The sequence below is a fragment of the Grus americana genome, chromosome 7, assembly GCF_028858705.1.
Source record: "Grus americana isolate bGruAme1 chromosome 7, bGruAme1.mat, whole genome shotgun sequence".
Lineage (NCBI taxonomy): Eukaryota > Metazoa > Chordata > Aves > Gruiformes > Gruidae > Grus > Grus americana.
The window spans coordinates 15,146,421-15,171,068 of record NC_072858.1 but is presented as its reverse complement, the minus strand read 5'-3'; the positions used below and the strand labels follow the sequence as shown (position 1 = coordinate 15,171,068).

General features: G+C 66.9%; 4 protein-coding genes across 9 annotated transcripts; 2 read left to right on the top strand and 2 right to left on the bottom strand.

Annotated features, from left to right (window-relative positions):
• The first annotated feature begins 8 nt into the window (after nucleotides 1-8).
• Nucleotides 9-9,249, top strand: PDZD7 (PDZ domain containing 7). 6 transcript variants are annotated; one of them, XM_054831350.1, is made up of 17 exons: nucleotides 9-58; nucleotides 2,081-2,488; nucleotides 2,676-2,816; nucleotides 3,195-3,399; nucleotides 3,709-3,885; nucleotides 4,046-4,193; nucleotides 4,424-4,484; nucleotides 4,852-5,292; nucleotides 5,767-5,970; nucleotides 6,169-6,207; nucleotides 6,400-6,557; nucleotides 6,739-6,830; nucleotides 6,967-7,058; nucleotides 7,155-7,226; nucleotides 7,722-8,210; nucleotides 8,513-8,613; nucleotides 8,769-9,249. In XM_054831350.1, the coding sequence occupies exons 2-17, from the start codon at nucleotides 2,296-2,298 to the stop codon at nucleotides 8,916-8,918; spliced, it is 2,763 nt and encodes a 920-aa protein (XP_054687325.1). In that variant the 5' UTR covers nucleotides 9-58; nucleotides 2,081-2,295; the 3' UTR covers nucleotides 8,919-9,249. The 6 variants fall into 6 exon arrangements, with proteins under 6 accessions (XP_054687325.1, XP_054687329.1, XP_054687326.1 ...); XM_054831354.1 differs by lacking the exon at nucleotides 9-58 and adding an exon at nucleotides 904-1,406 and having other exon boundaries at nucleotides 3,230-3,399; XM_054831351.1 differs by lacking the exon at nucleotides 9-58 and adding an exon at nucleotides 904-1,406 and having other exon boundaries at nucleotides 3,225-3,399.
• LZTS2 (leucine zipper tumor suppressor 2) lies at nucleotides 9,168-17,058 on the bottom strand. The gene is made up of 7 exons (XM_054831895.1): nucleotides 16,929-17,058; nucleotides 15,951-16,018; nucleotides 14,152-14,220; nucleotides 12,528-12,995; nucleotides 11,658-12,173; nucleotides 10,891-11,160; nucleotides 9,168-10,798 (listed from the first exon to the last, which is right to left on the bottom strand). Exons 1-7 carry the CDS (start codon nucleotides 17,056-17,058, stop codon nucleotides 10,118-10,120), a joined length of 2,202 nt encoding a protein of 733 aa, XP_054687870.1. The 3' UTR covers nucleotides 9,168-10,117.
• A 96-nt stretch (nucleotides 17,059-17,154) lies between these two features.
• TWNK (twinkle mtDNA helicase) lies at nucleotides 17,155-22,252 on the bottom strand. The gene is made up of 5 exons (XM_054831362.1): nucleotides 20,937-22,252; nucleotides 20,290-20,530; nucleotides 19,521-19,628; nucleotides 19,064-19,205; nucleotides 17,155-18,387 (listed from the first exon to the last, which is right to left on the bottom strand). Exons 1-5 carry the CDS (start codon nucleotides 22,240-22,242, stop codon nucleotides 18,130-18,132), a joined length of 2,055 nt encoding a protein of 684 aa, XP_054687337.1. The 5' UTR covers nucleotides 22,243-22,252; the 3' UTR covers nucleotides 17,155-18,129.
• A 177-nt stretch (nucleotides 22,253-22,429) lies between these two features.
• MRPL43 (mitochondrial ribosomal protein L43) lies at nucleotides 22,430-23,428 on the top strand. The gene is made up of 3 exons (XM_054831366.1): nucleotides 22,430-22,589; nucleotides 22,962-23,068; nucleotides 23,199-23,428. Exons 1-3 carry the CDS (start codon nucleotides 22,459-22,461, stop codon nucleotides 23,411-23,413), a joined length of 453 nt encoding a protein of 150 aa, XP_054687341.1. The 5' UTR covers nucleotides 22,430-22,458; the 3' UTR covers nucleotides 23,414-23,428.
• Nucleotides 23,429-24,648: the final 1,220 nt, after the last annotated feature.

The following is a 24,648-nucleotide window of genomic DNA, read 5'->3' as shown; positions in this document are numbered from 1 at the left end:
GGCGCAGCGCGGGGGGCGGCGGGGGCCACGCGGGACCGGGCCGGCTACGGGGGGGGCGGTACGTGCCAGGCCGCACGCGGCGTCTAACCCCCCCACTGATTGCGCGCGTGGGTGCGGGTGCGCGGGTGTACTCGAGCGTGGGCGCGCGTTATCACGTGGGTGTGCCCGTGTGTGCTCGCATGTGTGTGCGCGTGAGCACTCCCGTGCGCGTCTGTGTCCGTGCGTGTGTGTGCCCGTCGGCTTCCGCTCACTCGGGTGTTCGTGTGTGTTTTCACGTGGGTGTTCACGTGCGTGCTTCTGCGCGTGGCTGTGCGCACAAGGGTGTCACCGTTCCAGCCGTGTGTATCCGGGGTTTCACGGGGGTGTTGATGCCTGTTCCACGCGTGCCTGTGCTTGTAACGTTGTGCTCACGCGTGTCGCATTTGTGTTCACGCGTGGCACGGCGTCTCAGCACGGCGGCTGCGTGCGAGTGTGTGCCTGCTTGTGCATAGAGTGGTGCTTGTGGGCACACGCGTGTGCACAGCTGTGCCTGTGTGCGTGTGTGCGAGCAGGGTTGCGTAAACGCGCGTGCAGCGGCGCTCCGTGGGTGTCTGTGAGTGTGTGCGCACGGGCCGCACGGCTGGGCTTGCAGGCGCGTGCGTGCGCAGGAGTATAAACACGCATGTCGTGGACGTGTGGATGCATGGGGTGTGTGTGTGTGTGGGTGCGTGTCCCCACACCGGCCGTACCCCCCCAGCCCCTAACCCAGGCGCTTCCCTCCCGCCCGGTGTCGGGGTGCCCCGGAGGTGCTGCCCCGGCGCGCGGCGCGGAGCCTCCCCCCGTGGGAGTGGGGGGACACCCCCGCCCCCGCCGCCCGGTCGCAGCCCCCCCGCGGCCCCCCCGGCCTCCGCGCATCACCTGAAACCGCCGCGGTGTCGGGTTCGCGCTGGCGGCACCGAGCCCCGCCGGCGGATCACGGCCAGCCCGGGGTGGAGGCGATGCCCCCCGGGAAGGGGGGACACGGGGGGACACCGGTTCGCATCACCGGAGTGAGCGGGACACACGTACACCCCCTACCCTGGCCGTGCCTCAGTTTCCCCTGTGTCCCCCGGGGTGCCCCGCGCTAACGAGGGGCTCGGGGGGGGCACCTCATCCCTCGCCCCACGCAGCCCCGCGGGGAGACGCGCCCCCCCGAGCCCCACCACGCCGTGCCCGTGGGGGACACACACAGGGCTCCCCCCCGCAGCCGCAAGGCCAGCCCTGGCCGCTCTTGATTGACAACTCCCGCGCCCGATGGCCGCGCCGGTCCCGCAGGGGCAGCCAATCCCCGCGGGCGAGGGGGCGGGAGGCGGTGCTGCCCCCCCCCGGCCTCTCCATCCCCCCCGCGCCGCCGGGTGTCTCTTTCGCAGGTGGCACCATGGGGACAGGTGAGGAGGGCACGGGGCGGGGGGGGGCGGTGGAAGGGGGGTCCCCAGCGCCCTTTTGGGGAGGGGGTACCCCCGGCTGATAATGGGGGGGGGAACAGCGGGGGGGGGGCGGCGCCGTGGGCGGCTGGCAGACGGCGGGGACACCGACGTGTCCCCCTCGCTGGGGCCATCACTTATTTATTGAGGTCAGGCTGGGGCGAGCGGGGGACGAAGCGGGGGGGTCCGTGGTGGCGTTTCACCCACGTCTGGAAAATCCCCGGGGGGGCAGCGGGTCCGTCCCCTGCCCCACGGCAGCTCCCGGTGGCATAAATCCAGAGGGGCTCCGGGGCGGATGGGGGGGAGCTCTCCTCGGCTCTTGCTGCAGATCCTCCCCAGGGAGGGCCCGGGGGTTCAGGACCTGCTCTCCGGCGTAAAGCTGAGGTCCTTGCATCACCTCCCCGGAGCCCTTCCGGATTTACGCTGCTAGCTAAACCCCTTTGCACCCCATATTCTGGATTCACGCTACCAGGCAAGGCCCCTTTGCACCCCAGCATCCTTGCCTGAGGGCAGGGCAGCCCGTGCCTGCTGCCCCCACGGTGGTACCCAGGACCCTGCAGCAGTTTGGCCCCTGGGACGCGATAGGACGGGGGGGGACAGGGCTGGAACGGGGGTCACGAAGCTCCTTGTCCCCCCAGGTTGTGCCACTGCGCCTGGGACCTGTCCTGCCGGCACCCAGCACCCACGCCAGCCGGCCCTGGCATCGCGCTGCTAAGAGGGAGCAGAGTCCGAGCCTGGGCATGTGCTGCTGGACTATGCCATGTCCCCCCCCGGCTGGCGGGCAGCCCCGGCCCTGTGAGGACACGGTCAGCCCCAACCTGGACGCTGGGACACTGGGGTGCCCAGTGCCGCCATGGCCCAGGGCTGGGACATGGCGCTGTCGGGGATGACAGCGGGCAGCCGGTCGCAGAGCTCCAGCAGCGAGGCCAGCCTGGCTCCCCGCTGCCTCCTCAGCAAGCAGAGCCGCCTGCTCAATGGGACCACCCGGGGCAGCCGCACCGCCTCCCCCATGGGCCGCGTCATCCTCATCAACACCCCCATCGAAGGTGCGTGGGGTGCCCTCCTGTCCCTCTGCCCACCCGCATGCCCAGGGTGGGCCCGGAAGCCTGGGTTCCCTGGGGCTGGGGGTAGGGAGGCTTGTCCTGGGACGGGGGACATCCCCAGCAAGAAGGACACCCCCCCCAGTTGCCCGCACCCAGCCCGGGTGACACATCCCATCCCCCGTCCCCACAGCCAGCAGTAACGAGAGTGACATCATCAATGCCATCACGGTGGAGAAGAGCGTGGACGGCAAGCTGGGCTTCAGCGTCCGTGGTGGCTCCGAGCATGGGCTGGGCATCTTTGTCAGCAAAGTGGAGGAGGGCAGCGCTGCCGGTAAGTGGGACAGGGCAAGGGATACCAGTGGGGACAGTCACGTGCCAGCAAGACCCTCTTGGGGAGCTCCCAGTGACATGGTGCCGCAGTGATGATGCCACCCATCATGGTGGCCAGCCACCATTTGCTCCCTGCCACCTCTGGCCATGGGGTTTTCAGGGTTCCCACGGAGAAGGGCAGGGGACAAGAGTGGGCAGCCCCATGCTGATGGCTCTGAGCTCCATCCCCAAGCCACAGCGAGGTGACAAACCCCCCCGTGCCTGCCACAGCCTCAGTGCGATTGCCAGGCATCCCCACCTCTGTTTGTATGGGGTTTGGATCAGGTTGGGGACACATTTAGGGAGGGGACACTAACCAAAGGCATGGGTGCCAGGTCAGGTGCCCAGCCGAGCCATGTACCCCTTGCAGAGCAGGCTGGGCTGTGTGTTGGTGACAAGATCACGGAGGTGAACAGCGTGAGCCTGGAGAACATCACCATGAGCAGTGCCGTCAAGGTCCTCACTGGCAACAACCGCCTCCGCATGGTGGTCCGGCGGATGGGCCGTGTGCCAGGCATCAAATTCTCCAAGGAGAAGACAGCATGGTGAGCAGGGCGTCCCCCATGTCGACATCCCAAAGCCCAGCTCCATGGAGGACACGGTGGGGAGGCCTGGTGGGGGATGCTGGGGGATCCCCAGGGTGTGGGGGCATTGGGGATCCCCAGTGAAGGCGGGAAGAGCCCAAGGTGGGGCACAGGATGGGATAGGAAGGTCTGGAGCAGGCAGGGTGGATGCAAGCCCCATCCTCACCATCCCCATCACTCTTGTACGCTGGGTGACACCAATGTCCCCATCCTACTGGAGAATGAGAGCCGGACTCCTGAGTCTTCCCCAACACTGTGCCTGTGCTCCAGGGTGGACGTGGTGAACAGGCGCTTGGTGGTGGAGAAAAGCGGCTCAACACCTTCAGAGAGCGGCTCCGAGGATGGGCTGCGGCGCATTGTCCACCTCTACACCACCTCCGATGACTACTGCCTGGGCTTCAACATCCGCGGCGGCAGGGAGTTCGGCCTTGGCATCTACGTCTCCAAGTACGGCTGCCCCTCCCTGGCTGAGCTCCCCACCCTCACAAGTCTGGGGGCATCACCACCATGGGTGCTGGCGCACAGGGCCACCCGGGCGGAGGTGTGGGGCAGGAGCAGGGCTCTGGTGAGGGCTCAGCCCCATCCTGCACCCCCTCTGCTGCCCTAGGGTGGACCCTGGGGGGCTGGCAGAGCAGAACGGCATTCGGGTGGGAGACCAAGTCCTTGCAGCCAACGGAGTCAAGTTTGAAGACATAAGCCATAGCAAGGCAGTGGAGGTGCTCAAGGGGCAGACCCACATCATGCTAACCATCAAGGTACCTGTGCCCGGCCCCGCAGGACCCCCGGGTGAGGCGGCGGGTCAGCATGTCCCCCGTGCTGGCACTGCCCCAGCTCGGCCCAGCGCCCGTGGGGCTGGCGCGGCCACCGGCTGGTTGGGTTTCAGGCAGGTGGGAGGGGGATGCATTATTCATGGCTGGCACTGGATCGGGTTTGCCCAGGGCGGCCGGCGCACACTGACCCCCACATCCTCTCCCCCTGTGCCTAGGAGACCGGCCGGTTCCCTGCTTACAAGGAGATGGTGGCCGAGTACTGCTGGCTCAGTCGCTGTAAGGGCAGTGCCGCACGGGTACCAGCAGGGACACTGGGCTGAGGCGCGGATGGGCTGGGACTCCCATGCAAGGGGCATCTGGCCCCGGTGGGGAGGGAGAAGGTCTTCATGCCATGGGTTCCCGAGGTCTTGGAGGGGGCACAAAGCTCCCTGTGCCATGGTCAGCATCCCCACGGTTCCCGTGGCCTTGCAGGGTCCCACCTGTCCCTCATCCTTGGAGGGGACATGGAGAGCCCCATGCCCTGGCCAGCAGCCCTGCAGTCCCCGTGGCCCTACAAGTCCTCATGTCCCCTGTTTCAGGGTGGATGTGGAGCTCCCCGTGGCCCCACAGCGTGTCACCCTGTGTCCTTGCCATGCCTTTGCAGTGACCAACGGGCAGCTGCAGCAGCTGTCTCAGGCATCAGAGACCAGCTCCTCCATCTCCTCCTACTCCTCGGGGCCGGCACCAGGGGCGGTGAATGGGCTGGGGATGGCCACGCTGGGGACGGCCACCCCAGGGCCCCCCACCCGCACTGTGGACGTGGCCATCTCCACGGAGGATGGGCCACGGCGGAGCTGGGCACGGGAGCGTGCTGAGCGGGCCATGCAGACCGAGCCAGCCGCCGAGGGGCTGCCGGAGATGCGGCGCACGGTGCGACCCCCCGAGCTGCTGCGGGACACGGCCATCCGGGGCCAGGGTGCCCGTGAGCCCCCCGGCACCCACCCGCGTCGGACCTTCGCCCACTCACCCAAGACGGCACTGCTGCTGGCGCTGAGCCGACCCCGGCAGCCCATCACGCGCTCCCAGAGTGACCTCACCGTCGCCGGTAGGCACTGGGGCATGGCCCCACGTGTGGGACTCAGCCCTGGCTGGGGTCCCCCTCCAACCCTGCACCCCCAGCCCTGAGCATCCCATAGCTCAGCCCCTGCCCCACATGGAGCCCATCCCCCACTCCAGCATCCTATAGCCTCTGCCCCACACATACCTAGTACAGCTGAGTCCCAGGCCCCTACCCAGGCACCCTATAGCACCCACCCCATATGGACACCTGGCCACCAGCCCTGGGCCTCCTATAGCCCTGCATAGTCCCAGTCCTGTCCTCAGGGCTTGCAGGGCACTCCAAAGCCCAGCCGCACAGCCCCTGGAGACCCCCTGCACCCCGCAGCAGGTCTCTCTTCCAGTCAGTGCCTCCCAGTAGCCCCCCCCGCCAGGTTCACAGCCCAGGCCACTTCCCAGACCCCAAACACAATTTGGGGTGCCATCCCCTGACCCCACCACTCCAACACCCCCCTCCACCCAGAGGAGAAACGGAAGAAGGAAAAGCCAGAGGGACAAGGGGCACAGGGGGCCCCCCCAGGGCTGCATCGCTCCAAGACTCTTGTCAACCTCTTCTTCAAGGGGGGCCGTGCCACCAGCCAGAGCTGGGCCCCCCCCAGCCAGGAGCCCCCCACCTCCGACCGCCAGGGACGCACCAAGTCCCCAGGACGTCCTGATGGGGACAGAGGTACCGGGCTGGGGGACAGGGTGGAGAGGGACCCAACCTGGGACCAGTCCCCCCTTCCATGGGCACCACAGCTGTTGTGGCATCCCTGGCATGGGGGGGCATCATGGGGAGGGGGTCCCTGGGCATGCAATTTTGGCGATGAGCAGCGATGCTGCTGCCCCCCTCGGTGCTCACCCCTCTCCATCTCCCTTGCAATAGGCGCTGTGCAGAAGTTTGTCATCCGGAGCCTGAAGCGGGGTAACGGGGGTGCCCGTGTGCCCGGTGGGGGGGCTGCAGGGCAGGCTCTGCATGCGCCTGGCTCCACATTGCATGTGTCTGTCTGACTCTGGCATGGAGCAAGCCAGTGGGGTTGGGGGTGTGAGGGTGTTTGTGGGGTGCATGGGGCGGTCCCTGCCCCACTGGCCACCCCTCCTTGCTGTTATCCCCCAGAGAAAAGCCGGCGTGCCAGCATCCTGGGTCCCACGGGCATCGCCGCCCTGCAGCCCAACAGCAGCGACCCTGAGGCCCGGCTCCCACACATCCAGGACACCGCTGCACGCCTCCTCAGCCCAGACGAGGTGACGGCCGTGCTCCGCCACTGCTCCCGGGTACGGTGCTGCAGGCAGGGTGCGGGCAGGGCAGTGCCGGTGCCCTGGGCTCATCCCCGGGCAGCTCCCGCATCCTGGGGGGCACCACAACCACCGCTGAGTGCCCGCGTTAAGCTCTGGGAGGTTAACTGAGGCACGGGGGGGGGGCACCCATCTGCTGACACCCCTCCTGCACCCGCAGTACCTGCACGAGGGCAGCGTGGAGGATTTGGTGCGGCCGCTGCTGGCCATCCTGGACCGGCCTGAGAAGGTCCTGCTGCTACGGGATGTGAGGTGGGTGTTGTTGGGGGGTACCCCGTATACTGCTCAGCTGGGTGGGATGGACCTGGAGCCTCGTGTACCTCTTTGGCCCTGGTCACGCTCCATCCCAGAGCCTGCCACAACCTGTCCCTCCTCTTTGCCCCGGCAGGAGCGTGGTGGCCCCCACAGACCTGGGCCGGTTTGACAGCATGGTGATGCCCCTGGAGCTCGAAGCTTTCGATGCCCTGAAGAGCCGCTCAGGTAGACCCTGGCCCCCCACAGGGACCTTGGTCCAGGGGGCAGCAGGCAGGGGTGGGCACAGCTCGGGGGGTGACCGGCAACTCTCCCTGCCTGCAGTGCGCTCACCTGCCCTCCGCCCAGCCCACCATGATGTCCCCCCCAAGAGACACCTCATTACACCAGTGCCTGGTGAGTGCCACCCCATGGGGTCTGCCTGGCCCCCGGGCTGCCCCGTGCAGGGGGAGGCACCAGAAAGGGGTGGGGGGTGCAGGGTGGAGGGGGTACAGGGGCAATTTGGGGGAGGAGAAAGGGAGGTGGGATGCCTCGGTGCAGGGGGTCCCAGAGGAGGGGGGGGGTCTGGTGTCCTTGGGTGCTGGGAGGTCCTGGAGTAGCAGGATCTGTGGATCCCGGGTGCCAAGGGGTCTTGGGGAGGAGGATCTGGAGTCCCTGGAGAGAGATGGGGTGCCTGGGGGTCCCTGGAGGAGGAGGATCTGGGGCCCTTGGCGCCAAGGAGGTCCCTGGGTGGCAGGGGTCCCAGTGAGTGGGGTTCTGGGGGGAAACCTGGGTGGCAGGGATCACAGGGAACAGGGCTTTGGGGTCCCCCAGGGGATGCCTGGGTGGCAGGGGTCCCAGGGAACAGGGTTTTGGGGTCCCGGAGGGATCCCTGAGCCCCTCTCGTTGCAGACTATCGGGGCGGGTTCCTGCTGAAGCCGGCGGGGGCCCAGGAGCCAGAGGAAGCTGGGGGGCTGCAGGCAAGCCCGGCCTGGCCACGTGCCTCCCCCAGCCCCCGCCGGCTTCACCCCCGCACCTACACCCCGCTCCCCGACGTGCCAGTGGATGCCTACACCTGCGCCAGCAACCCCCCGCCTGCCGCTGGCCCCCGGCCCCCCAACTGGCTGCTGGCCGAGCCCCCCACGGTCGAGGGCCGTGGGCGCTCACGCAGCCCCCGGCCCACCTGGCGCAAGGAGCCCCCCGGGTCAGCACCCGACGGAGGGGCTGAGGTGGTGGGGAAGCCCCGGCGGGTACAGCCCCCCCTCGCACCTCTCTATGGGGGGTCAGGGGGTGAGGCGGGGGCTGGAGCAGCCACCAATGGCCCTGGGGATGCTGGCAGGGAGGAAGAGGAGGAGTATCAGCTGCTCACCGTCACCCTCTCCAAGCTGAAGCACTCGTTAGGTGGGTGGCACACAGGTGGGACCCCAGGGGTGGGGTGGGGATGGGGTGGGGACCCTCTTCCTGGCACCAGCACCCCCTTGGCAAGGGGCACCCCATTTAGGGAACAGGGGGCAAAACCCTGAGCACTCATCCAAAACTAGAAGGGTAGAAGAGGAGCTGAGCCTGCCCCAGCCCCTCGTCCGTGTAGGGCCCACCAAAATGGCAGGATGGAGGCAGGGCTGCCCAGGGGAGGGGGTGCCATACCCGGGAGCGAGGGGGGTCCCAGCCTACCTGGGTGTCAGGGTCTCACGGCTCCCTTGCAGGGATCAGCATCTCCGGCGGCATTGAGTCAAGGGCACAGCCGGTGGTGAAGATCGAGAAGATCTTCCCTGGGGGAGCTGCCTTCCTCAGTGGCGTCCTCAAGGTACAGGGGGACCTCGGGGGCACCCAGTGCACCCCAGGGGGTGGGCAGGTATCCAGACATCCCCATCCCACAGTCCTGCTGGGGGCTGGCAGCAGCCCCCTGGCACCCCAAAAGCGGCTGCGCTTCACCCCGCTGTCTTCTCTTGTGGGGGCCAGGCCGGTCAGGAGCTGGTGTCAGTGGATGGGGAGAGCCTGCAGAATGTCACCCACCAGCGGGCTGTGGACATCATCCGCCAGGCCTACCGCAACAAAGCCAAGGAGCCCATGGAGCTGGTGGTATGGGTGCCCAGAGCCTCCCCCGAGTGATGCTACACCCCCCCCCAAAGAGCCATCCAATGCTCCGAAGGAGCCAGATGGCTCACTCCTGCACTGAGCTGTGACCAGTCTCAGCACAGCCAGACAGTGGGAGAGCCGGAGCCGCCCCACAGGCATGGAGGAGCTGCCCACAGCAGGATCCAAGGGGGGGGGGGGGGGCAATGCTGGTGATGCAGGAGGGGGGCACGCGGCCCCTGACCCCGCTCCGGACACGTGGACACAGCCCTGGAAAAAACCACAGCCAGGTGCTTGTTTTTAATCAGCATTTCCGGGTGGTACACGGGCGAGCCGGGCTCTGAGAACGGGACACGACCAAAATAAAGTACAAAAATTCTCCCCCCTGAAGCTGGGGGCGACCAAGCCAGAGCTGGGCATGGCCAGGCTTTTCCTTTGGTTTGACTCCTCCTGGGTACCCAGCTGGGCCCCTCACCTCTGCCCACCCCAGGGGTGTCCCCGGGGTGCCCCCAGCTGGCACCCCCTGTGCCCCTCTCCCCTGGCAGGCAGGGCATCACAGGGGCATGGGCGAGGCTTTTTTTTTTTTTTTAGAGGAAACAGAGGGATGCTGGGGGCAAGGGCATGGGAAAGGCACTGAGGGCAAGCTGCCCCACGGCAGGGGTGAGGGGGGCACAGACAGGGAGGGTGTGAACTGGGAGTGATATGTTTTGGTAGGTCCTATAAAAATAGAGTTATTTAAAATGGCACAGAAACAAATCCCCTGACAAGCACACGGGGGGCAGTGGGGAGGCTGGCATGGGCAGGGACAGGGCACACACCATCCCCTCTGGAAGTGGCTGGGTGACAGTGCCAGCAGGGACGACAGGGAGGGGACGAGCCAGCCCTCCCCCTGCCCAAGGTGACCCTGGCTGAAGCCAGTGCCGCTAATCCCCTGGGCACTAAGAGGATCAGCAGGAACCAGCTCCGGGCGGCCCCGAGGCCGGGACTCGGCACCCACCTGGCCCCATTTCTCACAGGTACCCCCCCCGCTGCGGTGGGTGCCAACACATCCTTGTCCCAACACCTCCATGGCTGGGGAGGGGGCAGCACCTGCGGTCCCCTCTGCCCCCTCCCAGTGCCAGCAGTCTCTGCAGAGCCAGGAGACCAGGGATCCCCCACAGCCCCACGGCTCCCAAAATCCCAGGGGCTGGAGGCCCCCACCACCCTCTGAGCACAGGGCGAGGGCTGGCAGCATCTCAGATCTCAGTGGCTGTGATCTCCTCGAAAGGTGGGTCGGGGCTGGGGGGGTTGCAGGGCTCAGGCGGGGTGTCCTCTCCCTGGAGCCGGAGATGCTGGAGCCGCTGCTCGAGCCGCCGGTTGCGGCGGTACATCTGGATGTAGCTGTACTGCAGCTGCTTCTGGTAGCGGATGACCCGCTCCTTCTCACCCTGCCACGTGCCGCGTTCCTGCTCGAAGGCGTCCCGCTGCTCCTGCCCACGCTGCCGCTCCAGGGCCACCTCTGCCCGCAGCCGCTCCAGCTGCCGCCGCAACCCTGTGCTGCCCCGGGGTTCCTCGTCGGGCTGGGGGCACCCCTCGCCGGGTGGGGGGCACCCCTCGCCAGGTGGGGGGCATCGCCCACGGGCGGCTTCCCGCAACCCTGCCACCTCCTGCTCGAGCCGGCCAGCTTTGGCGCGGAAGAGGTCGGCCTCGCTCTTTCGGCGCTGCAGTTCGTTGGCGCAGACCTCCAGCTCCAGCGCCTTCAGGCGAGCAGCCTCCTGCAGCCCCTGTGCCCGCCGCTCGCCTGCCTGCAGCTGGGCCCGCGCCTCCCGCAGCTGAGCCCGCAGCCCCAGCAGCTCAGCGCCCCGCTGCGCCAGCTCCGCCTGCGCCTCCTTCAGCTGCTGCTTCAACAGCGAGATCTCCCCCGACTTCTGGCACACCTGCAGGGACGACGAGGCTCAGGCGCTGGCCGGGATCCCTCCCAGCTGGAGCCTGCACCCCCCGACTCACCCAACGCCGTCGGGTGACTCACCTCCCACTTGGTCTCCTCCAGTCGGGGTGCCAGCTCGGTGCGCTCACGCTGGAAGGAGGCGCAGCGACGCTCCAGCAGCTCCCGCTCCTGCAGCAGCTGGGCGAAGTCCTCCTGCAGCTGCTTCTTCTCCTGCTGCAGCTGCAGCACCTGGAGCTGCAGGACTTGCTGCCCTCTCTGCGCTGCCTGGGCCGCCTGCCGCGCCTGGGCTGCACAACGCTGCCGCAGCCCCTCCAGCTCCTGCTCACAGCGCCGCTGCTTCTCCTCGTACACCTGGGGAGGTAAGGTGTGCTGGGGGCGGGGGTGGCATGGCACCCCTCACACATCTGCTGCCCTCCCCGGGATGGGAACACCCTGCTCACAGGGAGGGAGGCGGCATGTCACCCCCACAAGCAGTGGAGGGGTGCAGAAGGGGTGCAATGCAGTGATGTCCCCCCTCCTTGTGCTGGTCCCATGTCAGCACCCCCAAAATTTATAGGACTCCCCCAGCCTCATCACTAGTGGGGAAAAGCTCCAGGTGCATTCAAGAGAGGGCACTCCAAAACAAGGCATCCCAATCTGTGCAACTGCCCCCCCCAGACAATACCAGGGTCCCCCAGGGACTATATAGAACCACCCACGAGTGGGAAAAATCCCTATTCCCAGACCCACAGAAAAAAGTATCCCCATAGAAGGGTCCCCAAAGGGCCTCCCCCACCCAGGAGGGACTTCCACACAAAGTGCCCCAGGGAGGGGGAAGGGGACAGGACAGGGGGATGCCAGGGGTGTACCTGGCAGATGGCCACCTCGTTCTCATCCAGGCTGTTGCGCAGGAGCCGCAGCTCGGCCTCCCTCTCCCGCAGCTTGTCCTCCAGGTCCCGCACCAGCATGGTCTCCTCGCCGGGCAGGGGCGAGCGCCCGCAGGAGCCGCTCTCCGAGGAGGGCCGGCCCCGGCCGCTCAGCGAGCCCGTGCTCTTGCTGGAGGACGAGCGCCCGCTGTCCGAGTTGGAGGGGCGGCAGCCCCCTGTGGGGTCGGGGGGACCGTGGGGGGTGGCGGGCAGGGCACCTGCCTCAGGGTGCTGGCTGCAGCCTGTGCTGTAGGTGGGCAGGCTGGAGAGGGAGTTGCGCCCCGAGTCCGAGAGGGTGCTGGCGTGGCAGCTCAGGGAGCCAGGCTTCTCGGCACCCAGCAAGTGGGTGAGGCTCACCTGGCTCTCCGAGAGCCCCGGGCGTGTGGCCGGCTGGGCGTTCCGGAGCTTGGGCACCACTGGCTTGAAGGCCATGGGGCGGATCAGGGTCTTCTCCACATTCTGCCGGGGAAAGAGGGGAGAGTGGGGGGGCGGCCAAGGGGGCACCCGCCGCCCTCTCGAGGGGCTACCTGGGGTGGTGATGGGGAGGCACCCCCAGCCTCAATGCCTTTGCACCCAAAAGGAGACAAGAGCTGGTCGCTATCCCCTCCGTCTCCCATTCATGGGTGCCCAGGTGGGCTCCCACACACACCCTTGGCATGAACGAGGGGACATCAAGGGCACAGAGACCACCACATCCCCAGGGACACCAAAAACATGGTCCCAGATCACATTCCCAAGCTGACAGTCCCAGCAGAGCACGGGGAGCAAAGCCAAGACCCCAGCACCCACCCTCCCTGCTGCCACCCCCCTCACCTCCTCCAGCTTGCCAGAGACAGGGACGAGCTTAGGGGGCGGCCCACGGAGGTGACCGCTTGGGGCTCGGTCATCGTGGGGCTCATCCGAGTCGCTGCAGGGGCTGGTGGGAGAGGGGGCGTTGAGCCAGTCACCGCAGAAGCCCCCATTGGCGTAGGCATGGATGACACTGGGCACGGCTGTGTGGGGCTCCTCAGGGGACTGGGGGTCCCGGGGGGTGGCCCTGAGCAGCCCCTCCTGCTTGCGGAAGGAGGCGGTGGGTGGCCCCCCATCGCAGGGCTGGCCGGCATGGTCGTGGCGGGGCCGGCCGGGAAGTAGGCTGCTGACGCTGCCCATGGTGGCAGGGGGTGAGCAGGTGGTGCCACGGAGCTGTGCAGCCCCCTCAGCAGCAGCCTCGAGGGGCACCGGCAGTGTCTGCACGATGGCCATGGCGGGGGGGCCCCCGGCGGGCAGGAGCACGCAGGCAGCCTGCAGGCAAGGGAGACAGGGTGTCAGAGCAGCAGGCACCCCTGAACCCCCTCTGCCACCCCCAATCTTATCGACACAGGCCGGCCCCAGCGGAAGCATGCAGAAGATGTCAAATGAACCAGAATAAAACCAGGATTAGCTAGGAGGGTGGCACTGGCACCCCCCAAGCCGGGCTCAGCACCATGGGGGAGCAGCCCGGGGGTGCCAGGGGCTGTGGGGTGCCAGTGGCACCATGGGGCAGTCATGATGCAGTCCTGCCCACCACCGTGCCCCGATGTGACCCCACCGCGGGAAGCGTGCCAGCACTGAGGCAAATCCCGAGAGGCCCACGGAGAGCCGGCTCCCGTCTGCCTGCCTGCCCCATGGCGCTGCCTGCCCCACAGCACCTGCCAGCACAGCCCCCACGGAGAGTGGGGGGCAGCCCCACACACTGGGGAGAGCTACTTCCCCTGCCCCCCATCCCCAACCATCCACAGCGGGGCGCAGGGTCCCCCAGAGAGCCACCAGCCTCTGCCCATCTGCTTGCCAAACCCCCGCTGCCAGAGGACTGAACAGGGGGCCTCTCCCCTGACCACCACTGGAGTGCTACTGGGTTACCAGGCAGGTGGGTTGGAGCCAACATGGAGCAGCACAGGGTAGGGGGCTCTGTCCCAGGCATCCCCCGCTCAATGCACTGAGGGGGCAGCTGCTAGGCAGGATGCGGCACCAGGTTCTTTCCCAGCCCCAACTCATGGGTGCCCCCTCATTCCTGCCCTGCACGATTCCCTCCAGCCAGGGGAGGGGGCTCTGCTAGTACCCTGCTGCAGCCCCCCCGCCCCAACCCACACCATACGCCCGCGTGACGCGAGGCAGCCAACGGGCCGGATCCGTCCCCCGCTGCCTCATCGCATCTTGCACATGGCTGCAGCTGGCACAGGGCGCGGGCAGGGGGGGCCGCTGCCCGCATGGTCTCGCCTGCCGAACTGTCACCTGAAATCAATCCGCCTGCCAGTGCCTGGGGGGGGGCAAGCAGGGGAGAGATGCCGGCAAGCCAGTCACCCCCCCCACCCCAACTGTCACCCCCACTGGCACGTGCCATCCTCGGGCACCCTGACCTCACATCGTGCCCATGACACCCCTGGGTGGGAAGGTGGGTGACCCCCCCAGCTCCACTCACCTCGCCAGCCGCGGCCCATCCGTCCGGTCCGCTCAGGTCCCCACACCGTGAACACAGTTCCACTGGTCCCTGAAGCGGGGAGGAGACAGAGGAGGGGGTGAGGGCGCCAAATGGCAGCAGGGGCCCCTGTGCCCCCCACGGCCCTCCCTGCCCAAGCCCCCCAGCCAGCAGGGCCAGGGCAGGCGATGCCAGCGTGGCACAGGGGGTGGCAGGGGAGCCTGATGGCAGGTACGCTGCTCCCAGTGTCCAGGGAGGGCTGCGGCCACCACAGGAGGAGTGGGGACAACGACCCCCCGTGGGAACCTGATGCTGCCAAAGGAGCAGGAGTAGGGAACAGGCAGGGACGTGGGGGTCCCTGTCCCAAAGGGACATCTTGGTCCCCCCCCCCAGCTGCAGCCAGGCAAAGCGAAGCACCCTACCCCAGCAAAACCCCCCTGGGATGTGGGGGTCAGAGGGACGCCCCTGGGGACAGCTGGGTCCCCACACAGCCACAGAGGGGACACTGCCACTGCTGCGGCCCCACGCTCGGTGGCTGGGCTAGGAAGTGGTGGGAAAGGACTCCATCTTCTCCCTCCCGCAAGCCCCTGCAGCCCGCTGACAGCGTCCCACCACTGCCCGAGGGGTCAAGTGTCCGGGAATGGGGGGCAGCCACCCGGCCAGCCGCCAGAGCCCTGTGACACCTCCCTCCAGCCACCCAGTAAAACCAGTCAGCAACTGGGGCGGCGTCACCACCAGCCGCTCCGGCCAGACTGCAGCAAAGCCGGATCCCACCGTTCCGACCCTGAAACAGCAAGGGAAGGCTCGGCCCCTGCTTGGATGGACCCCCAGCCTGAGCCGCTGGGTGCTTTGGGCCCCTGGAACCCTCACACCTTGGCAGTGGCTCAGGGCCCCCCAAGGCAGGGCGAAGCAGCCCCTCATCCCTCCCCACACACCGGGCCCGCGTGGGGTGGACGCCCCCCCATGCCTAGCTGTGCCCCCCCCCCCATCCTGAGGTTCCCTGGGCAATGCCTCCTCCCTTGTTCGCCCCAAGCCCCCCCTTGCCCTCCCACCCACCCGGTGCTGCCCCACTGAGCCCCGCAGCACCCAGCCTGCCCCATGGTGCTTCCAGCCTGCCCGACTGTAAGTGCCCCATGGCACCCCTGGGCCCCTGCTGCCCCACAGCTCCCCAAACGTGCCCTGAAACACTCACAAAGTTCCCTGTGACACCCCCAAAGTGCCCCACGGAGCCCCGGGGCCTGTACTGCCCCACAACACCCCCAAAGTGCCCCACAACATCCCCAAATTGCCTCACAGAGGCCCTGGGCTTCTGTTGCCCCACAGCTCCCCTGAAGTGCCCCTAAAGCACCCCCAAAGTGTTTCAAAACATCCCTAAAGTGCCCCACGGGGCCCCTGGGCCTGTACTGTGCCACAGGTCCCCCAGAGTGCCCCTAAAGCACCCCCAAAGTGCCCCACAACCCCCCCAAAGTGCCCCATGGAGCCCCTAGGCCTCTGCATCCCCAGGACACCCCCAAAGTGCCCCTGAAATACCCCCAAAGCGCCCCACGGCGCCCCAGGGTCGCCGCTGCCCCACAGTTCCCCAAAGCGCCCGAGACCCCCCCCAAAGTGGCCCCCGGGGTCCCGGCCCCCACAACACCCCAATCACCGGTACCTCCCCCGAAGCGCCCCCAAACCCCCCGCCCCCCCGCCCCGAAGCACCTACCGGGGCCCCCACACCTCAGCCGCCCCCCCGGCTCGCCCCCAGCGCCGCCGCACCCCCCCCGGCCCCGCGGGACCCCCCCGACCCCGGCCCCCGCACTCACCGCGGCCCCGCTGCCGCCCTCCCGCGCCGCGCCGCGCCCCGCCGCCCCGCCCCGCACAAAACCACGCCCTCGCGAGCAGAGCCCCGCCCCTCTTAAGGCCCCGCCTCCCAGTCAGGCCCCGCCCCCCGCTCCGCGAGGCCACGCCCCCCGAGCGGGAAGGGGAGGGGGATACGGGGGAGCCCCCGCGTGGGTCACCCTCGCCCGGCGCAGCTTCAGTCACATCCATTCCGGGGGATTCCCGGGCTAGAGGGGGAGGTCGTCCCCTTCGTTGCACCAGCCAAGACCCCCAACCTCAGGGCTCTCCATCCCCCGGAGCAGCCCCAGGCCCGCTGGAAAAAGGTCACCCCTGAGGATATGCCCTCCCAAATTATTTGGGGAGCCCAACACCCTGCCAAGGGGATTGGAGGGCTCTGCCTCGTTTGACATCACCCCTCCACCCCCCCCCCAAGATGTTGCAGCTATTGCCACCCCCTGGCTCTCTAACTGGGGGAAAAGGGAGCAAAAATCAACCACGCCAACCCACCCGCAGCCTGGGAGGCCGTGGGTACTCACCTGCCCCCCCGGGGTCTGGGATCACCCAGGGTTCCCCCCCAGGCCTAGCTCTATCACCCCCTCCCAGCCCCAAAGAGGGATGGGTGGGAGATGGGGGTCCTGGGCTTTCCCACTGCCCCGCTCCCACGCCCTGTGACAGCACCTGCCCTGGGCTAGACTGGGGGGAAACGGGGGCCAGGGAGCAGGAGAGGGCCCTTGGGCCGAGGGGGGACACCCACAGCCCCCACCCCCATGCAAACCCTGATCCAGCTGTGCTGGGGGCCTAGCTCGCCCCGCCATCCTGCCGCCTTACCTCCGCTTCCCAGGGACCCTCCCCTGCCATCGCCCCCAGCCTGCCCCAGGGGGGCTCACACCTCTGCCGGCAGCACCCAAGGGTGCTCTCTGTAAGAGCCGATGCACCCCAGAAACCTGGGGCTGGGTGTGTACCATCCGCCCGCCCCGGCCCCTCATTATGGCTCAGGTTAAAACTATGCCCGGCGCGGAGGCTGGTAATAATCCGTGTTCCAGGGCTGGGGCGGGACGCTCTGCACAGCAGGGACTTCCTCTGGCACCGCATGCCCCCACTCCTTGGGGGGCCACCCCTGCCCCAACCAAGGTCTCCCCCGAAGCCCAGGGTCCCCCGGTCTCAGGGAAAGCAGCATGGGAACAGCACTCACATTTATGCTTTATTAAAACTAGGAAGGGAAAAACCCCAAAGGGATTAGACCAAGATCCAGCCGTGGACTCGTCCTACCACGGCAAGGACTGGCCAGGTCACAGTATTTGCTGCCCACAGCCCAGAGGGCATGGGGGTGGCCGCCCCCCCAGCCCCAGCAGAGCAAGGCAGGGCTGCTCCCCCCCGAGGTTTTACTGCTGGTGATGCCCCCGGAGAAAGGGGCCAGGGGAGACCCTGAGCAAAGGGGGCTGGGTCAGGCGTTAGCCAAGCGGGCAGAGCCAGCAAGCGCCAGGTCTCACCCACCGGCGCAGGGTGACGTCAGCACGGCCTTCAACCCACCGCGAGCAGTGATGCCATGGGGGTCCAGCTCCCACCACGTTCCACAGAGAGTGCACAGCTCTGGGACAACAGCCACTCACAATCTCCCACACTTCCCTCCATCACCTTCCCCTCGCTGGCTCCATACGAGCCAGGATCGGACCCAGAGACCCCCACCGTGACGGGGGGGGTTCCCATCCTGTGTCCCTCTACAGTTCCCTCACACAGTCCCCCCCACCAGTGACAGCCCAGGATTTCGGCTCCATTTTAGCTACAATTTAACGTCCTGCCTCAGGTCCAAAGATCCCCAAGTCCCAGGGCTGCAGGTCACTGTCCCGTCACCCAGCCCATGCTGACTCCACTCCCCCCCCCGACCCCGTACTCCCAGCACTCAGCACCAGTATGGAGCAGCCAGCATTTGCCAAAGCACCCTTCCCTGGCCGCTCTTCTCTGGCACGAGCCCACTCCTCTCAGTGGTCCCACGTCTCAGAGACATCGTGCTGGCAGCCAAGAGGCTTCTTTGTGCAGGAGGAGAAAAGGCCACAGTGGTGCGTGGCTGCTGCTCCTGGGGAGAGGGGCTAGCATACTCCAGCCCCATGCTCCCAGCACCAGTCCCCATCCCTCCTGACAGACTGAGGAAGGAACCTGCTGGGCTCACGGCTTCTTGGAGGCTCCCGAGCCTCCCTGCGGAATTTTCTTGGGTAAAGAGGCCTTCTCCTCCTTCATCTTCTTCAGCTTGACCTTGCTTTTGCCAGAGGATGAGAAGGTGAGAGAGGCCTTGCTGAACTCCAGGGGGAAGATGCCCACGTCCCCATCAAAGCGGTTCTTGGACACCTGCAGGTAGCGCTTCCCTGGCCCTGTCATCAGCTTACGGTCCTGCAGGATGAGGACGTTGTCGGCCTCCTGGCTAGCCTGGGGGGAGGAAAACATCTCCAGGAGGGTGCTGGGGATGCAGAGTCACACGGCCCAGAGGTGCTCATGGGCTGTCTGCCCAGATCCTTCAAGCCCTGGTACGGGGCATCCCAGGCCACGGCAAATCCATCACCTCCCCGACACCAACCCCTGGTCCTCCCCTGGGACATCACAATGACCCGCCAGGCAGACAGGCTTGAGCTGAAGCTACATCACGCCCTGGGGAAGCGAGGGAGCACGGGAGGGCCGTGCACGCTCACAAAGCACCTCCTGCCCACCACTGCAGAGACTGGAGCAGTCAGAGAGCCCATCCCTGCACCCTCCCTGGCTCCTTTAATTATCTCATACTATCTCCTACTCACAGTCACTAAGCACTAATTAACTGCACCTAAAGTGCCAACAGAGCTTTAGCTGGCAAAGGGTTTGCTCCCCATCTGCATCTCCCTACCAAGGCCTGGCTAAATTGGGACTCTGCACATCTTCAGCAGGAATCCTGTCACAGCACACCTGTCACAGGAATCCTGGAGACATCCTGCCCCTCATAGCACTTTCCAGATCCCCAGCAATGACCCAGGGTGTTGGTGGGAGCTGGCGACAGCTGACCAATGTATCCCAGCCCCTTCCTGGGAACACGCTGTGCCCAAGGGACAGGAAGGGCCCCCCCAGATCAGCTCACCTTAGCGGAGCCAAAGATGGAGGCTGTCTGTAGCTCCTTCTCATCATCCTCCTTGCGGGGATGGATAACCAGTGTGATGTGGCAGGTGTTGTCTGTGGCGAACTTGCGGAAGGCACCAACGATGTAGTCCTGGGCAGCGAGCCTGCCACAGCAGCGAGAACGGGGTCAGCGGCTGGCACTGCTTGGTGCGGGGCACTGCAAGCTGCTGCCAGGTTCAGCCCCACAGCAGGAAGCACCCAGGGATCTGGGGCACGACAAGGACTGCAGGAAACCAGCTCACCCTTTCCCACCTCTTCCTCCCCAGGGCAGTGATCACCCCTCAATGAAACAGGGCTGCCAGACAGGACTAAAGGGGACACCCAGCGTGTGTCCCCAGCCCCCGCTGTGACACCTAACAGGGCCAGCTCCAGCAACAAGGGTGATGGAGGAAGGAGGGGGTGGCTTGGAGAAGGGTTACCTGTCCACAGAGAGGTGCTCGTGTCCCATCATGAACTGGAGGTTGTCAACAACCACATGGGTGATGTCATACATGTAGACAGCGTGCTGCATGGTGTCAATCACCGTCCTGGGTGGGGGGAGACCAGGATCAGACACAGGGATGAGCAGAAGTGAGGATGAGGATGCTAAGCCAGGCACAGGGACAGGGAGAGGCAGAGCAGGAAGGCAGCAGGCTGGTGCTGACAGCAGCTGGCCACTGACCACCAGGCCCTGGTCACGTCCCACCTCCACATCTCCTCTGCCACAGGATAGGGGTAGCCCCACGCAGCCCCCGCCCACCATCCCACAATACCCCCAGCCTGCGGGGACCCTCAGGGCGCACGGGGATGCGTGCAGGCGCCACAGCACTTGGTGAATAAAAGGAGCTGGAGGTGCCTGTCCTTCCTCCTCAGCAAACAGCAGCACTGCCGGGTGAGCAGGGTGTGAGGGGACACATCCTACCAGGGCCAGAGGCTGGTTTTAGAGCAGCCACCTAGCACAGGGACAGGTCCCCTCCCTTCAGCCTCACCTCAGAAGGAGGCTGTCACAGTCTCCACAACAGCAGGGACACAGCCAGTTGAGCCACGCAGTCCCCATGTGCCAATCCTGGGACTTGATCAGCCCCAGCATGCCTCCTGCCAACCCCAAACCTGCGACCCACTGCAGGGGAAGAGCCCTGGCTCCCCAAGGCCTTGCAGCACACGCCATGAGAGGCAAACACCACCAGGGACGAAAGTGTGGAACCATACTTGATGTTCTGCTGGCCATGGAAGGTCATGAAGTAGAGCGGGAGGTCCTCGAAGCGGTCGGCCCATTCGTCATACAGCTCCAGCTGGTCCTCCAGGCGCTGGGTGGCAAACTGCGTCAGCATGATCTTGGCTAAGCGGACATTGTTGATCTCGAAGCTGCCCCACAGCGTGCACACCCCCTGCATACACAGGTCCAGCGCATACTCGCTGATAAAGGTCGTCTTCCCACTGCCCGTCGGGCCTGGCCACAAGGACAATGGGAAGAATTAGCTGGGGGAGATCTGACCTGTCCTGAACACACCAAGGGTTGTTTAGAAGTGGAAGCGCCGGGGAGCAGACTAAGAGTGGCCCATCTGCAGCACTACCACCATAAACAAGAAGTGTCTCATGCCAAGCTGTGTGTCCGGGCACACGTGTGTCACCTCCAGCAGCCAGCGGGTCGCTGGGTGACCGGCAGGTGGGCACAGAGAGGGCTCAGACAGGATGGGAGCAGGGGGAAGTCCCTGTGCTGCCCCAGGCACGGAGCCCATCCTCAGGCCAGCGTGCTTGGCCCCACCACAGCCGGGAACGCGCCTCAGCCTCTCACACACCGCCACGACAACCTCAGCCCTCTGCTCCCCCCCGTCCACCAGCCATTTGCCCATCACCTGTGAAGATGGTGAGCTCTCCTCTGCGGTGCCCTTTGAGGAGCTTGTTGAGCTCAGGGAAGCGCGCCCACTTGATGCCAGCCACCTGCTCGGTGTTGACCAGCTCCCCGAACACCTCCTCACGCAGCTGCCGGAAGGAGACGATGGATTTGTGGCTGGCGGGCAGGGCAGCACGCAGGATCTTGGTGAGGTTCAGGCCCTGGTTCAGAGCCTCCAAGGGCCGGGGCTGCAGGTCACCGGGGCGCACCAGGGAGCAGCGCTTGAGGTTCAGCTTGCGGGCAAAGAGCTTGGCGGCTTCCCAGGAGCGCAGGTCCTCACCCAGCCACAGCGTGATGCGCTTGAACTGCTCCAGGTAGGGGAGGAGGGCGGGGGGGAGGCAGGTGGCCCCCCGCGGTAGGGCCAGGCTGGCCACCCCTGTAGCTTGGTGCAGGGCCAGGGCATCCAGCTCCCACCCGGTTAAGACCAGCTCTGTGTCTCGGCGGCCTATCAGAGGCAGCCCAAAGAGATTGCGGTAGGAGTCAAAGCGGGGTAAAGTCTCTTCCATGTAAGCTGTCGCGTCCCCCTTCTTCTCCACCCTCACGAGCTTCAGGCCCTTCAGGGTGGCATCGCGGGGGCTGAACCACGGGAAGACGAGGGACTTGGCAGTCCTCAGGTAACGCACCCCGAAGCGTTTCAGGGTGGCATCGGTCACGAGGGAGATACCGAACATGGCCTTGGTCTTGCTGGTCTCATCCTCATCCAGCAGCTCCCAGAGCGGCAGCGCCCGGTCCCAGATGCAACGGGCATCCTCGCGAGCCCGTTGTGTGTCCTCCTCTGGCTCCTCCGAGCTGAGGGGGGGAATGCCACGGTGCCGCAGCTCCACGTTGGCCTGGAAGTCCTGCCAGGTGCCCTCGGCCAAGGTGGCCGTGCACAGGAAGCTGCCCGTCGTCTTGTCGATGAAAAGCGTGTAAGGGGCGCTGGCGGCCGTCGGTGGCGGCGGGTCCTCCCGGCCGTTGGTGAAGAGGCTGGGGGTGTGCAGGCAGCTGTACCCATCGTGGAAGGGGATGCCCTGGGCTCGCAGGTACTGGCGGATCTCGGTGATGGAGACGGAGGGCACGGGCCCCTCGGGGGAGGGCAGCACGTCCTTCTTGTAGCGCCGCTGGGTGAGGCGGCCCGGCACGCCGGGGCTCAGGGAGGCCCCCTTGCTCCTCACGCCCCCGCACAGCAGCGGCAGGAGGCGCCCGGCAGCTCTGCAGGGTCGCAGGGGCACCACCGCCATCCTGCCCGAGCCGCCCCGGCACCCGCCCGCGCCGCCGCCGATCCGCATGGGCGCCGGCCCCGCGGCTCCCCCCGGCCCCCCGTTCCCCGTGCCCCCCCCCCCCCGGCCCGGCGCCGCTCAGGCCGCCCCCCTCACGTGGAGCTGCACGGACGCCGCCATTGCCTGGCCCCGCCGCCGCGCTCAGCGCGTCACTTCCGGAAGTGGCCGGAAACGGATCTTCTCCCCTCCGCGCGCACGGTTTTGGTTCCGGGTGAGGGCGGCGCCATGACGGGCCGCGGGTCGCCCAGCCGGTTCCTGACCGCCGTCCTGCACAACGGCGTGGGCCGGTACGTGCGGCAGCTCCAGCGCCTCCAGCTCCTCTTCAGCCCCACCGCGGCCGACGCCCGTGGCGCCAGGTACCGTCGGAGGCACCCCGCGTGCTGCCCCTGACCGCCCGGGATGGGGGAGAGGCCTGGTGACCCCTGACCTCTGACCTGGCTGCAGGGGGGGGGAGGGTACTGCTGACCTCTGACGCACAGAGGTGGGGGAGGGGAGGGGCTGTGACCCCTGACCACTTACATGATGGGGGGGACACACTAGGAGAAGGCACTGCTGACCCCTGACCTCCGACCCCCGGCACAGGGGCAGGCCGGGTGGTGACCTGTGACCTGCAGGTGGCACAGCCCCGACCTCAGCACTGTGACCCCTCCCGTGGGCAGGGCACTGGGGCTGCGGTGACCTCCACCCTCTGACCCCGCTGTGGCTGACCTCTCTCCCCACCCCCCCAGGCAGTTCGTGGAGGAGGCAGCACTTGACTTCGCCCGGCGTCACCCCGATGTCGTCCTCTATGTCAGCCCCCGCGCTGGCCCAGCCCCACTGCTGCTGGCCGAGTACTGTGAGTGGGGGTGGGCACGGGGGTGGGGGGGCAGGATGGGGACAGGGCCCTCCCCAGCTGCCCTGCGGGATGGGGGAACAGCAGCTGCCCATTGAGGGACCCCGGCCTGATCCTCCCCACTCTGCTGCAGTGAACGGGACGGTGCGGGAGGAGCTCATTGCCAGCATGACGAGCGAGGAGATCCTGCAGCTGGCCACCAAGCTGGCCGGCCAGTCCGGCCTGGACATCATCCGCATCCGCAAGCCCTTCCACACCGACAACCCCAGCGTCCAGGGCCAGTGGCACCCCCTCACCAACAAACCATCTGCCCTCACCGTCCGGGGCCCACGCCTGCAGCCCCAATAAAGCCTCTGCCCCACGCCTCCGCGTCTATCTCTCCTTCTGCCCGCAGAGACGCGCTGCCACGCCACGTCCAGACAGAGCCGCATTTATTGCTGGGGGGGATGTGGGGCTGTGCTCGAGGGGTGCCACACACAGGGTGATGCCTCTCCTTGAGGGGGGGGTGATGCTTGGCGGGGGGGGCTCACACCCCCCCATCTCTTGCAGCAAAAACAAGGAGGGGGTGCAGGACGGGAGAGCCCAGGCATCCGGTTCTTGCCTTTTCTTGCTAAGCCTCGCTCTTCTGGGGCAGGAGGGCCTGGGCTCCAGCCTGTTAGGGACCCCAGGTGGTCCCTCCTGCCCCCCTCCTGCCCTCCCTGCAGGGCTGAGCTGCAGGCAATGTCCTGATCCTGGAAGTGCCAACAAGGAACACAGAGGGGAAGACACACACCCCAGCAAGTCTGTCCCTCCCCGGCTTCTCTGGTGTCACCGCCCTGTCCCCAGGGCATGAGACTCTCTTGTCACCCCAGTCCCACGGGTTCCCCCAGGAGGAGGCAGGAGCAGAGGTAGTTGGGGGGATTTAGGGACAGTGGCTGCCCCTGGAAAGTGCCATGAAGAGCGAGAGGCTCCAGAGGGAGGCAGGTCCTGGTCCACGGCTCCTCTTCCTCACTGTGCGAGACGTTTCTCCTCCCAGACGTTGTCCCACAGGGGACAGGGCTGTGCCTGAACCCCAGATCTCCGACGACACCACGCTGGAGGGCAGAAATGCGTGGTGTCCGGGGCTGCAGGGGCACTGTGGATGCTGGGGAGACGTGGGTGCTGTGCTGGCCCCCTGCCATGCTGCAGGGCACGGCGGTGGCTGCTGGTCCTGCTGCCAGTGCATCTTGCTGCCCGCTGCTGCATCCCGCTCTTCCCCTGCAGCGCCCTGGGGACAGGAGGCAGAGCCCTGTCAGGGTTGGAGGCCCTGGGGGTGCCACCTCCCCAGGGCACCCAGCCCTGCGCTTCACCTGGGGCCTCCTTGCAGCGGGCACACACTGCTCCACCAGCTGTTCGGGACATTCGGGGACACGGGCTCCTCGCCCCAGCTGCATCCCTTGCCAAATCGTCCTCTTCCAGAGAGAAAACCCTGGGGGTGGCAGATGTGGGAGAGTGGGCAGGGGCTGGCTGCCACCGAGGCCACCCCGCACAACACGAGATGTGTCCGCGGCCCCTCTTTTGGACCTGCGCCAGGAAGGGACCCCACACCCTGCGAGAGGCACAGG